At 46.0% G+C, this 14,366-nt stretch overlaps 2 protein-coding genes across 2 annotated transcripts in view; one reads left to right on the top strand and one right to left on the bottom strand.

Annotated features, from left to right (window-relative positions):
- LOC142469876 (uncharacterized) overlaps positions 1 to 14,366 on the top strand; it is a 511,728-nt gene that overhangs the window by 135,815 nt on the left and 361,547 nt on the right. The gene's annotated exons all lie outside the window — the stretch shown is intronic.
- Positions 670 to 12,928, bottom strand: LOC142469519 (uncharacterized). Its single transcript, XM_075576269.1, has 2 exons — positions 12,475 to 12,928; positions 670 to 2,375 (listed from the first exon to the last, which is right to left on the bottom strand). The coding sequence occupies exons 1-2, from the start codon at positions 12,854 to 12,856 to the stop codon at positions 1,051 to 1,053; spliced, it is 1,707 nt and encodes a 568-aa protein (XP_075432384.1). The 5' UTR covers positions 12,857 to 12,928; the 3' UTR covers positions 670 to 1,050.

The raw sequence follows: 14,366 nt of genomic DNA, 5'->3' as shown, positions 1-14,366 counted from the left end.
TGCAAGGGAGCAATCATACGAGTTTCTGATTTGGTCAAAACGGTAACATTACCACACCTGTTCAAGGGAGAGAGTGTGGTATTAAAATGACAAGCTACAATTAACGTCCCTTGATATATTTGCTTAATAAATGTTAGTGTCTGCAAATAACTTACTGGTATCCCTGTGGGGGGACATATAAATGCTATGTTGGCTTCTTTTTATTCAGCGGTCCCTTTAAGTACTCTAGAGTAAACGTGACTTCAGGGTGATTGAATTTAGCAGTGATAGTAAAGGGGCATGATCTATTAATTAATACTGTCCCTCTTCGTTTTCAATTGCAGCTGGAGAAATAGACCTAGCTAATAGCTTTGAATGTTCGGCGTGTAAATGATGTTTCTTGTAGTAGCGCAATGTCTGGATATTGATTTGTAAGTGTCATCGATACTATTTTTCTCTTTTATAGGAAAATTCAAACCTCACATTAAATGAAGTGATCCTCAATATCACGTTATGGTTTGGGAATTTGATCCCTGATTACACTTAATCAAGTTGATGAAACTCTGAAACTATGGAAGGAGCACCCCCCGCACAATCATCCCACCAAATCCCCAGACCCAATAATGTAAAAGTCCTCCAACATACACATTCATTTTTTCTTTCTCGTCACTACAATAACAGGCAAGCAACATCAACACAATAAACTTTATATTTAGAATCAAAAGAATTTAAACATATAGAGCGACACTTGCAATTATGATGTTGCTCCATATCCGACAAGTAAGAAGCGGCTGTGTATGGATTCCTTGAAGCAGCAGTATGTTCAAGTCATGGAGCTTCCAGACCCGTTCCCCTTCTCTCTCTGACAGACCAAATGGAATCCTCTCTGTGCAAGACCCGCCCATTCCTTTTAATGATAAACCCACTCCCTCACAGCTCTCTGCAGCCTGTAGATCAGAATAAAATGGCAAAAAATACTGGTAAGTATTAAGGTAACAGCCATTTTTATCACCATGGTATTTCTATGCTACTGGTACTGGCAATAGCTGAACCCTACTCTGAACAAGCACATTAATTCACCCCTGTATGAATCCTCTGGTGCGTGAGAAGTTTGCTCTTTTGCAAAAAGCTTTTCCCACACTCTGTACATGTGAAAGGTTTCTCCCCTGTGTGAATCTTCTTGTGTTGCCGGAGGTAGCTCTGACAACTGAAGTGTTTCCCACACTCTGTACATGTGAAAGGTTTCTCCCCTGTGTGAATCATCTCATGTTGGTGGAGTGTGCTCTGACAACTGAATTGTTTCCCACACTCTGTGCATGTGAAAGGTTTCTCCCCTGTATGAATCCTCTCATGTATGATGAGGTGGATCTTCTGTGGAAAGCTTTTCCCACACTCTGTACACATGAAAGGTTTCTCACCTGTGTGAATCCGCTTGTGTTGTTGGAGGTATCTCTGAGTACTGAATTGTTTCCCACACTCTGTACATGTGAAAGGTTCCTCCACTGTGTGAATCCTCTCGTGTTTGCAGAGACTGCCCTTATGTGTAAAGCTTTTCCCACAATCTGTACATGTGAAAGGTTTCTCCCCTGTGTGAATCCTCTCATGTTGGTGGAGGGAACTCTGAGAACTGAATTGTTTCTCACACTCTGTGCATGTGACAGGTTTCTCCCCTGTGTGAATCCGCTTGTGTTGGCGGAGGTAGTGCCGAGTACTGAATTGTTTCCCACATTCTGTACATGCGAAAGATTTCGCCACTGTGTGAATCCTCTCGTGTTGGTACAAGCTGCTCTTCTGGGAAAAGCTTTTCCCACATTCTGTACATGTAAAAGGTTTCTCCCCTGTGTGAATCCTCTCATGTTGGTAGACACTGCCCTTCTGTGAAAAGCTTTTCCCACATTCTGTACATGTGAAAGGTCTCTCCCCTGTGTGAATCCTCTCATGTACGAGGAGCCTGCTCTTCTGTGAAAAGCTTTTCCCACACTCTGTGCATGTGAAAGGTTTCTCCCGTGTGTGAATCCTCTGGTGTGAAAGGCATTTTCCCGTCAGTGAAAAACTGTTCCCACCATCTGTATAGGTAAACGGTGGCTCGCTAGTGTGGACAGAGGTGTGCGAGCAGGTCCGTTTCAAGTGAGAAACTTTTCCCACACTTACAAAAAGCTGAGCACCAGAGTTTCTTCTTGAATCTCCCTCATATCTTTTGCTTGACCCATATTTAGAGTCAGTCTGTGCTGGGTGCTGTACAAGGCCTGTAAATTCACCATCATGTGGCACTGCTTCCTTGCACGTGTCCAACATGTGGCTGGAAGTTTTCGTTTTTGGCACTTCTGGGTTGCCAAGAGTCAACCAGCTTCTGGACATATCAGAGTTCCAATTCTGCTTCTCATTCAGGCAGTTCTCTAAGAGAAGTAAAACAAAAAAGACAAAACGCAAATATTTTCAATCAGTAAATCAAATAACTAATGTGTTTTACAGAATTAACTTTAACACTACAAATTTAACAAAATATTCTCTTTACTCTATTCCCATGGCTTTATCTGGTGGCCCCAATCACTTTCGTGGTAGTTGCCAAAGACCTGAAATTTGTTTCTGCAGCTCATGCAGTCAATTAATTTTAATACATCTATAATTTGTATTTATTATCTAAGTGTACATGTAGGTCCTCCAAATCATTATTAACATTGTCCATGAGAAGTAAAGGTAATGAACTCCTGGTCTTTCATACTAATGTGTTAATTATATAAACTTTAAGACATCGTTAACAGGGGTTTTTTGTTTATCTTCCTCTGTATCAAAATACTGTAAATACAAATATAGGATAAGTATATGTCGTCTAAATGTAGTATTAGTTGAACATGATAGACATGTCTTTTTCAACTTCATCTACTATGTAACTCAACAAGACAGAAATCTATATTCACCTTTTTTCCCTCAATAAGAGTATCATTCATCCAATTGGTTAAATATTAATCCTCGGCTACCAAAAGTACTTATACTCATCACAATTGTCTAACCATACTTGGACAATATCCTCATCAATGCACATTTTTCACACAAAAAAACACCCATCTGGTCCACAGAAAAGTGTAAAAACACAGATGGCTGATGAATTGGAAAAGCAATAGTTATCTGGTTGAGAGATTACATTTTTTAGGTTTACCAGTAGATATGGAACTGAAACAAAGTTACCACGTTATCTGCAGAAGGTTGAATTCACTGAATGCACAAGACACTTACCACCCATGTTTATCATGGTGCAGGGATTGTTCACTTTAACAATAGTTAGTTGCTAGGGATAGTTTCCATATATGGCCCAGGTAGGTTTGGGCTATTATTCTTTCCTCCTCCTGTGCAATAATCCCTGGTAAGGGCAGGTTTGCCAGGAGTTTAAATGGGTTTGCCCCAACCACTGGGATTCAGTTGGTCAGAGAAGGTAGTGCTCATGCCGTGTGTCAGTCAAAGGCACAGGGGTGGGACTACTGGATCTGTACTAAAAGGATTACCCCTTCCTGTTTTAGTCTAAGTCAGTTGTCAGACAGTGTTCCTCTCTAGTCTTGGAGAGAGGTGGTTCCTCTGCAGTTAAAAAAGAGGATGGTGGGTTCAAATTAAGCTACCAGGGCTCTGGTAAGCTAAAGGCTCTCCCTTAGGGGAGAGGGGAGATACTATTTTGCTCCACCAAGGAGTGAGTCTAGAGATCATCCTGGTGGTGAACACCCTTCTGCTGAAGTGCTGTGTAATTGCTGCTACCAGTCTGGATGATAAAGAACCCTTTTGTTTTACCTCCTGCCGGAGAGTGGTGTATATTGGGAGGAGAGGGAGATAACTCTTTTGCAGATACTCCACCCCATACACCAGGGGGCTGCACAAGATGGAGGAGCTGCACCCTTAAGAAGAATTCGGGCTCAGCCCCAGAGAACCCTGTCCTGTTATCCCCCATGACATCGCGGGAGACCCAGGCCCTCCTGTTACCAGCAGGTATGCACCACCAAAGTCCCTGTAACCAGAGTGAGAATTCCCTGAAGAGGCCCAATGTGAGGTTGGGACAGGGAGGACCGGCTACACATACACATCCTCTAAAGCTACAGTTGATTAGAATGGAGTTTTAAAGAACCAAATAATACATCTAATCTGTAAAACCAGTCTGACTCTAAGGTGGTGGGCAGGAACAGAAACCCTAAAAATATATAATTATATATATATATTTTTCTCTCTAATGATTACCAAGGTGTTCTCAGCCAAACAGGTATTGTGATGGGCATATGTGGTCAACCCAAACACATGGGTAAACATATTGTTTTGAGGGGGGAACGTACATTTTTATTGGTTTCAGGGCAAAGCGTAAATACATATGTAGCCTTGGTAAGAATTTGGGCTATATATCTTTCTCCAAATGGTGTAAGTCCTTCTAAGGGCATGCCGCCAGTAGTTATCATGGGTTTCCCCCGCTTCAAGCCCTGCCTTGATTGGTGGAGGTAGGCCCCCTGACTCTGTGTGGAAGGCAAGAGACACAGGGGAGGGACCTGCTACAACATCATGAGGGGTGGGGCTGTCTAAATTTAGTTGCCTGATCCTGTCAGTGGCAGTTAGTGTTGGAGTGCCTGACTGAACAGTCAGAGAAGTGAGTTAGCTAGGTTCGTGAGCAGTAGGGCCTAGTTAGCAATAGGTGGACCAGTGCCCCTCACCCTGCTTAGGGGGGTGAGGGAAGAGCTAGCCCCACCCTGAGTGCCTCTGGCTTGGGGTGGTGACAGGGAGCAGTGAGAGCCCCAGACAGCCCATCCTGAAGGGGTACAGTCTGGAGGAGAGGGAGAAGGAGGAAAAGACGCTGTGTATGCTGCTGCTGCTGTGAGCTGTTGTACAATAAAGAGACTTGATACTTTTTACAAGAGACTGAGACTGAAATCTCTCGTCCTATTGTGGGGGCTTCTCTGGGAGGATTTTACCCTACCCCTATAGGGCTCGCCAGAGATGGAGGCGCTGCACCCTTGCTAGAAGATGAAGGCACTCACCCCAGAAGCCTGTCCCTGTTGTCCCCCATACCATCGCGGGAGACTCAGGCCCTCCTGTTACCAGCAGGTATGCACCACCATAAGACATGTAGCCAGCCCTCATTACACCCTAGGGGTCCGATATGCGACCGGGGGGGGGGGGGAGATGGGTTACACATAATGCATACATTGTTTCAGCAAACGTTCAAATAAAATCATAAACAAACCAAAAATACATAACAATAGGCGGGGGTGGGGTGAAAGGGGGGCGTTCCTTCTTTCATATTGCATATGCCTTTATTTTGCTTAGGTCATGTGGTCTCTCTCCCCGTGCGGTCCGATTCACACCCATTTGTAGATACTATCAACCCAAGCTCAAATTCTCTACCCATCGTCAAACAAGAATGCCTCTATTACTATCATAGTGAAATCGTGACAGTATTCACCCCTGGGATATCTGTCTGGGCTTACCATGGTAGCCAGACTTTTTGGCATTTAACATCAGTGTCATTAACTAAACTTGTCAATTTTTCCATCTGGCAAACCAACAAATTCTGTTCTGGATTTTAGGAATTGTTGGAATTTATTTTTTGTTTCCACAAGGCTGCGATCTCGCACCTCATTGCCATTGCAAAATGAGCAACTAATTCACTCTCCACTCTGGCCAGACCTGGTGTTGGTCTGTTCTGAAGGAACAGCCATGGGTCCATTGAAATATTGAGGCCAAAATTCTCTGGAGCCAATCCTTAATTTTCTCCCATAAAAGGTGCCATTTGAGGGCAAGACCACAGCACAAGTAACAGATCAGCTGATTCTCCACATTGTTTCGGGCACAACAGGGAGTATCCTGGGACAAATCTGGATAATTTTAGTGGGGTGATGTGACGGTAACGGGGTGCCAAGCGTTTACTAAAGGGGTCACCCCCATTAGGCACCACCTGTAACCGTTTGGGAAGTAAGTTGTTAACCAGAAATGTACCTATAATATATATGTTCCCCTGCTTCACAACCCAAATGTATGTCCCTTTGGTTATCATGTTCTCACAGTCAGAGTGATTACATGTATTTTTATTCCCCTACCTCAGTTCAAGATGTGTTCTCTTTGCTGAATTTATATATGGTTCCAATTATCGGTGTTTTTACCCTTAAGGTATGCACCAACCACATACACTGGGATCAGGTCGGGAGGGAAAGGGTTAATTGTATTTACAGGTTTATGGCCCTTTCTTCCCTTTCAGTCTCCATTTGCAGCCTGTTCCATAGGCCTCCATTGGAGCTCCATATAATCCTATGGAGATTTCACAGATTTGGGCCCGATACCTGAGAAGACCTGCAGGTGGCGCCCGAGGGGAGGAGCGGAGCTTCCCCATTGAAAGTGAATGGAGTAATGTATTTCAATGGGGATTCCTCGAGTCCGACCTCCAGGAACGAGCTGGCAGCCTGCCGGACCGCAAAACCACAAAAGCGGATACAATGTCTTTGAAAGAGCTTGATCTCTCAATTGGCATGGGAACTAGGCTGCGGTCAAGTTCACCACTAATTAACGTGTGAAACGTTTATTCTAGGGCGACCAGCAATAAAATTCTTTTTTCCCCTAGCCCATAGGAACTCCCTCACTCGACCCCAACTGGATCCGACAGTTAGTGGCGACGAGAAAGGGTCGCTCCGGCCATGAGGGTCCCACCATTGACCGCAATGGCGGAGAAAAGCCGCGTGGCTTTTAAACACTAAGTGTAAAACAGTGTAAACTGAAAACCCATAACTCCGGTTCCGTGAGGACCAGAGGGCTGGGATTTGGCCACCATGTAGTCATAGTTCCGGCATAACTGCATGGCAATTCCCGACCCTCTCTGCTCAACCGAACGAAGTAGGGTTAACTATGAAAAGTGTGGTTTGCCCATTGACTTCAATGATAGCGGAGGTTCCATTGAATCCTATGGCGGCGCCGGCCCATGCATCCTCTATGGCGGCGCCGGCCCTATTGAATCCAATGGAGGAGTGAGCCGCTGAGATTTCTCATAGCCTTTAGCGGTGGAGTCTCCATTGATTCTAATGGCAAAGTTGCTCCATTAAAAGCCTATGGCGGCTGAGCCCATTGAATCCAATGGAAAGAGTGAAGGGCAGTGGACAGGGGGTGGAAGCAAGGAGGAGGATAATGCTGGAGGGGTTGATAATTGGTTTTCCACTTTAACTAATCAAAGAATACATAAAATTATGGATTCAGTGACTCACACGGGCTTGTGTGGTGTCTCTCCCTCAACGCTGACTGTAGTGGATTTATTACAGACTCATATGCTGGAGTCTCAATATACATAAAACTCACACGGCCTAATGTGAGTCCTTGTCCTCAGAGGGTGATGTCCTGTATGGATGGTGTTTGGGTTGTCTCAGCAGAATTATCCCCCGATGGGTGTAGTGTGTGAGTGTCTCCTCTCCCCGTTTCCCAGATGACCAAAAGGAGTGTATGCCAACAAGGGTTAACAACAATAAAAAAGGTCTTTAATGGGTATACAGTGGAGACATAAGCATATGAAATGCAAACATGTGGAGAACCATAAAATGTATAGAACAATCTATGACACAGCAACCAGGAAATCATCAAAAAAGGGCCAGTATATATTTTTATATACTCTTTTACACTTCGTACACAATCACATATCTATATTCCAATTTATTTGAATAGCTTAGGCGTTGCAGCACTTTCTCCGCCACAAATCATAGGGAGCGCCCCAGTTCAAACAACCTCCAGACTTGATACCTGATGCCTGATGAATTGCTAATCCTGTCCTGATTACTTCATTGACCCCTTCCCACGTAAGTGTCCATATTCTGTGTGTTATTTGTACAATCCTGTGTGTTCACCTTATCTCTAAGGAATAAACTTTATTTATCATATCATGGTCGCATTCGATTCGACCCAGTGATTTTTGGTGTTATATTTTATCCCTGCACAAGCTCCCGTGACAGGTGAGATACCATCTCATTAACATTTTATATGCGTTCTCCTTTAACGTGGTGCAAATTGAGCTTTTAGCTGCCGCAGTAAAGATCTCGTCCCAGTCTTCATCTTCTTGCAACGGTCCCACATCTGATTCCCATTGGGACATATAACTTAATTTTTGAGCGTAATCGGGGCCGGAACAGGTGACTTCTTTATACATTTGTGAGCAGGTATACCCACCTGCCTTGTCAGACGCACAGCCGCTGAGTGATGTCAGCGAAGTGCTGGCAAGATGCGCGCACCCCCCCCCCCCGTTCAGCCGCCATGCTAATGAAGAGTCCACGTGGGGATGAGCTGGCAGGCACCAGGTATGTGCCTGTCCTGGATGGGGCAGGGGGGGGAAGGTGGGAGGTGGGGGCAGGAAGGGGGGAGAGCTGGACCGAGTTGCAGTGCAAAGCAGGAGGAGCTTCTAATGCTACGACTACACCGGATCAGTACTTGATACACTATGGCTAGCCCCGACTCCTGCACATGTTGGGAGTTTTTGTTCAAAATTCAATAACAATAATATTCTCAGTATAACAGACAAATGATGGCTGTTTTTATTTCACTAGAACATGTAGCTTATAATTGTATCCACGCTTTAATATTACTATCCCTAATTTGTGTCACCCATGTTCCCCCACCCTAAAGGAGATTTCCTGTGGTTATCTGGTGATGGCGCTACCTGTGTGGCTCACAGGAGGCTCTGAGCATCCACCGGTGTTGTTTGGGGATAATCAGGACAGGCTTTTAAGGATCTTGACAGCTTCTTGCTCGGTGTTGCAGCGCCTCCATTCCCACGGGGCCTATAGGAATAAGTGCAGTCCCCTGTGGAAAACACTCCCTCCCTCCCTGAAGAAACTGCAGCCCCAAGGAGGAGTATAAAAACAGGAACGGTGGGGGCGTGGCTTGGACACGGATCGAGCCATTAGCACTTCAGCTCAGCTCTGCTAGAAAGGGGCTAAATAGAATGCAAAAGTCGTCACAAGTGCCCCAAAATAACTGTAAAAAGATCTTCAGACCAGGGGGAGACGAACCGTACGTAGGATCCACGGGAACCGGAGAGCAGCCAAAGCTACCGGGATCGCAGGTCACGCTTCCCACTCCAGCACAAGATGGACGCCATGCAGAGGGGATGCAACTAAACCTGAGGCATTAGTCTGGAGGACGCGGTCGGAGGGCAGAACGGTGCAAGTGGCGGGGGGTGGGGGGGTTGGGGGAGCATAGAAGAAAGGAATGGAGGAAATGTAAGGAGGTAGGGAGGAGAGAGATGCGGAGGCTGCCGGAGCAGTGCCACGAGAGAGACGGCTGAGGCAAGTACCGGTGATGCGGTGCAACCAGCGGGCCTAGCTCCACCCATCCAAATTGACCCACCAGAGGAGGTGGGGGAGTGTGAAGAGACCCAACCTGGGCAGAGAAGACCGCAGGTAAGTGGAGATGGAGGGGAGAGACGTGATCAGACTGCAGGATAGGCCAGACTAGATCCAAAATGGCTGCTGGAGCCCTGTAAAAGAGAAAGGCAGAGACGGCGTGGACGACCTCCCAAATCAGTCACCTGCACCTCAGCAGGCTAAACAAAATACTGACCGACTGGCCAGATACCCCTCTTCTGCTTCTAATGGCCGGTTCTGATGGTCAGGGCCTCAGACTGAGACACTGAGCAAGGGAGAGCAAATGCCAAATCAGGGCCATCAGTCTAGAAGGAGAGCAAGGCCGGACAAAAACCCAGCCACATACTGAAACTGACAATAGACCTGGCAAAATAGAGCACATCAAAATACATATAGAAACGAGCTTGGCCCAAGGAAGAAACAACAAAGAGACATGCAAGACACCACCTAAAATGACCACATAAGATCCTGGTTCAGTCCAAACATCTGAGCAAATAAATGACAATGGACAATCCCAAGCAAGCAAAGCGAACAAAAAGAACAGTAGGAGAGCCCAGCGCAACAAAGGGATGACCCCCCTCCAGCCCCCCCCCCCCAAAACAAAAAAAAACTAAAAACAGGAGGCGTCGACATTCTTCAATAAAAGGTCAATGAATCCAACTATACCAGGGAAAGAAGACTGGGCCTCATCACGAAAACAGGAGGAGGTTGAATCAGATGCAGACTCGGAGAGAGAGTCAAGCATCAGGAGGGATCGGAGAGCGTGGGTCAAAGAAATTAAACAGACCTTCCATGAAGAGCTTCAGGACCATGAAAGGCCTAAGGTCAGAGATCACGGCCGTAGAAAAGAGAACCACTGGTCTCGAGGAAGCTAAGGAGAATGTCACAGAAGATCAGATCACTGCGGACTCTGACATCATGCAGCTAAAGGAACAAATAATGAAGCTACAAGAGGCACAGAAAGATGCGGAGAACAGGCCCAGACAGAACAACATCAATATAAGAAATCTTCCAGAGACTATTATGCCGGGTGACATACAGTCCTACCTACAAAGACTGTTCCAAAGTATACTGCAGCAAAGAGAACTGGAGGCAGATCAAGGGTTAAAAAACAAAAAGTTTTATTCAATAGATCATGCCCATGAGAGAGCTAAAAAACACTCTGACACGTTTCCCACTGTGCTGGCGCTTTATCAGGCTTTGATAAAGCGCCAGCACGTCGGGAAACGCGTCAGAGTGTTTTTTTAGCTCTTTCATGGGCATGATCTATTGAATAAAACATTTTGTTTTTTAACCCTTGATCTGCCTCCAGTTCTCTTTGCTGCAGTGCTCCTTGCTTTTCTCTCTACTTCTACCTTACCCTTCTTTGGTTCCAAAATCTGGGGTTCCAAAATCTGTGGTGCCAGCATCTGTTGCTACGGAATCGTATCTGGAACCGAGTCTGGAACGACGGTTAGGGTGCATGAACCCTCCGAAGCCTCCATGATCGAGGTAGGTTGATTAGCTGTATTGACTGCCCAGTATTGGAGTCGATCGCTTCTTTCTCTGCGGGTTCCTTAGGCCGCAGCAGTACGGGCTACAGGAACTGTGCCCCGCAGCAGGCACACTTGGGTCCCAGGTCACTTTGCCACCTGGGAAGTCACACCTGTTACAGGAACATCGTATGCACCCCTCCTCATCCACCTTTGCCACCCGGTATTCTATTGGTAGCTTAAAGGGGTTAAAGACCATACCACCAGACATATTCAAGTCTCTTTGAAGGCACGGGCACAAAAGAAAGGATACGTTCCCTCCCTTTGTCCGCCATCCATTTGTTCTTCTACCACCTAGTGGCTTCTTCAGAAACACGCGTGTTGGGTTGTTATTCAGCAGTCAGACGGTGAGAGGTCTGTGTACAGGAGATCTCAGGCAGCAGTTTCTGTCCCAGAACCCTTTGGGAAACACCTGATGTAGCGATCTTGTTCTAGAAACAGATGGAACGTTATCAGGCCCCCTCTACTTCCCTGGGGCGGTCTTTATTTCTGCAGTGGTTGAGTGGCATATTTTACCGGGCGGCTAATCAAACTGTACGAACAATATTGATGTGGTTTTGAGTATTCCAATATTATGATCAGGAGGGGTTCTGACCAAGTTACTCTATTGCTTATTAGCTTCTATTCCAGATATTATGACACTGCTGGTTTCACTTATACAGGAAGTGTGGGTTTAATATAGGCTTTTTTGCATTGGATTCCTCATTTGCACCCCCATGGTAACTATTAGCAATCATTTCCAATTACACCTACTAGTTTGCTACAATAAATGAATTCAGATTGTATAAACTGCCAGCAGTGTGCATTTAGGCACTCATATGCCCTCACATTGTTTTAACCACCTCTGCTCACTGCAGCTGGTTTTATTCTTTAGTTCACATTAATAGTCTTACCCTATTGGTCATTAAAAGTGTTTTTACAGCTAATTATTAGCAGCATTTTATCATTCCAAGTGCCTGTTACCATTTCATTATCAGGTCTTACAATTTGGTACTAGCCCTTATTAGCTAAATGTTGCTACTGGTTAGGCTTTAACTCTAGACATACTTATTATCTGCCTCTGTAGACCAGGGGAGCGCAATCTTTCTCCCCTGCGCCCCCTGCCGACTGTCCCCCTCTCCGCACACCCCTCCCTTACCCCGGCTCCGATGTTCTGGCGTCATGAAGTCACGTTGCCAGGGCAACGCGAGGTCACATGACCCTGCGGCGTCATTTGACGCAGCATCTCCAGAAGACGCCTGAGCCAAGGTAAGAGAAGTTTACAGAGGCCTTCGCCGTTTCCCCAGCATTAAATGTAAGTGTATTCAGGAAGCGCGCGGGGCCTCTGTAAACCCCGCGCCCCCGCTGAGAACCTCGCACCCCTGCTATAGACCACCAATATGGTTTTCTTCTGATTTGATGATGTTGGCCTATATGGCACCTTCCTTACTTTTTTGTGCACCAACAAAGAGGATTCCTGTTCTCTCTCTCTAGCTAATTGCATTTTGATCCTCGATTCAATTCTAGAAAGTTTTACACTACATTCATAGTTACAGTGAAACACCCCTCCTCCCCCTTCTATGCTCAGCTACAGATTTCAGAGCCACCAAAATAGCTACTATACTCACTTAACAAGCGTGGTTCCATGCTGGTAGTGGGCAGTGCTCCTCTGTCCATGCTGGTAGTGGGGGGCAGTGCCCCTCTGTCCATGCTGGTAGTGGGCAGTGCCCCTCTGTCCATGCTGGTAGTGGGCAGTGCGCCTCTGTCCATGCTGGTAGTGGGCTGTGCTCCTCTGTCCATGCTGGAAGTGGGCAGTGCTCCTCTGTCCATGCTGATAGCGGGCAGTGCCCCTCTGTCCATGCTGGTAGTGGGCAGTGCACCGCTGTCCATGCTGGTAGTGGGCAGTGCGCCTCTGTCCATGCTGGTAGTGGGCAGTGCGCCTCTGTCCATGCTGGTAGTGGGCAGTGCCCCCCTGTCCATGCTGATAGTGGGCAATGCTCCTCTGTCCATGCTAGTAGTGGGCAGTGCTCCTCGTAGGTGCCGAGATAGAAGGTTCCTTGATTTATATTTGTTGGGTGACAGCTGTGTCTGTATAAAAGAGAAGGAATGTAATTAGTACGATATGTTTTCTTGGACAAATATACAGCATTTAGTATAAGCATTCAAACCAAATATTATTAACACAAAACAGCCCCAAAAAGGAGTCAGAGGAGACAGGGGCGCCAAAACAAACATATGGTCCTTCCTCAAACAGGAACTTCATTTCATTCACTGCAAATGACATTAATGGTTCAGAAATAAGTTATAACATAACCATCTAGATCAGTGTTTCCCAACTCCAGTCCTCAGGGAACCCCAACAGGTCAGGTCTTAAGGATACCCTGCTCCAGCATAGTTGGGTCAATCAGCGGCTCAGTCATTTTGACTGAGCCACCTGTGCTGGAGCAGGGATATCCTTAAGACCTGACCTGTTGGGATTCCCTGAGGACTGGAGTTGGGAAACATTGTACTAGTATACAAACCGCAGAATAAAGCGTCAGAGATCAGCAGCCATAAGGATAGTGATGTCCTCTTAGCGCAACATAGTAACACACAGTACTGTCCTACACTATGGGTAAAAAGCAGGTACATCTGGTGCTCCCGTTTGGCACCCGAGAGGCAGATAACTGCTCCCGATTCTCTCTCGGGTCCAGCAGTTCTGCTCCATACTGACACCGTCTCCCTTTTCTACTTGATACGGTGAGAAGTGGGTAATGCAGAGCAAACAGCGCAGTAACTTCCCCTCACCTGACCCCACTTCTCACCATATTAAATAGGGGGGTTTGATCCCTCACACCCTCATCCTCTCATTATTTTCTCCCTTATCCGTCCCCTCCAGTTTCTCACATTCTGCCTCTTTGTACCCGGCAGGAACATCCTGCAATCCCACAGAACAAGATGAAACATTTATAAAGAGATTTCAGCAAATGTTATTTAGCCAAAGAAACCCAATGTTTGGGCCGGACACAGCCACCTTCATCAGGGTGCGGGCCCCAGCTAGATCAAAGCTGCTGTGTCCGGTCAACACGCGGGTTTCCTGTCGCTTAATAACATTGTCTGGAATAGACATCTGTTGTACTCTCTTCTTCATCTACCTTCATATTATAGGATTATACGGGCCATACAGGGAAGCCCCTTTGGAGAAGTGAGCACCGACCATCGCAACTTGATATAACTTATATAAGGCGTGCCCGTCGAACCTGTTTCTCTGCATATTTATACAAACACAAGACAGGGGTGCCCAATGCTACTTTCAATTGACAAAACATATATAGAGTAATACGTATAAAGTATAAATACTTCAATGATAATATTAATATTAATTACTTGGTTATTTAGTTCTCTGCATATTTATACAGAACCCATCACACCCATAACAACACAGGGCAAGTAGTGTTCCGATGTAACTTAACCCTTCACACTCCGGAACCGCAGACGATGGAACTTGGTTAAAATCAGATGAATCTGACTGGGTGTGGGC

The sequence above is a fragment of the Ascaphus truei genome, chromosome 1 (genome assembly GCF_040206685.1).
Source record: "Ascaphus truei isolate aAscTru1 chromosome 1, aAscTru1.hap1, whole genome shotgun sequence".
Lineage (NCBI taxonomy): Eukaryota > Metazoa > Chordata > Amphibia > Anura > Ascaphidae > Ascaphus > Ascaphus truei.
The sequence above is the reverse complement of the archived record's forward strand: the minus strand, read 5'-3'. Positions and strand labels throughout refer to the sequence as shown.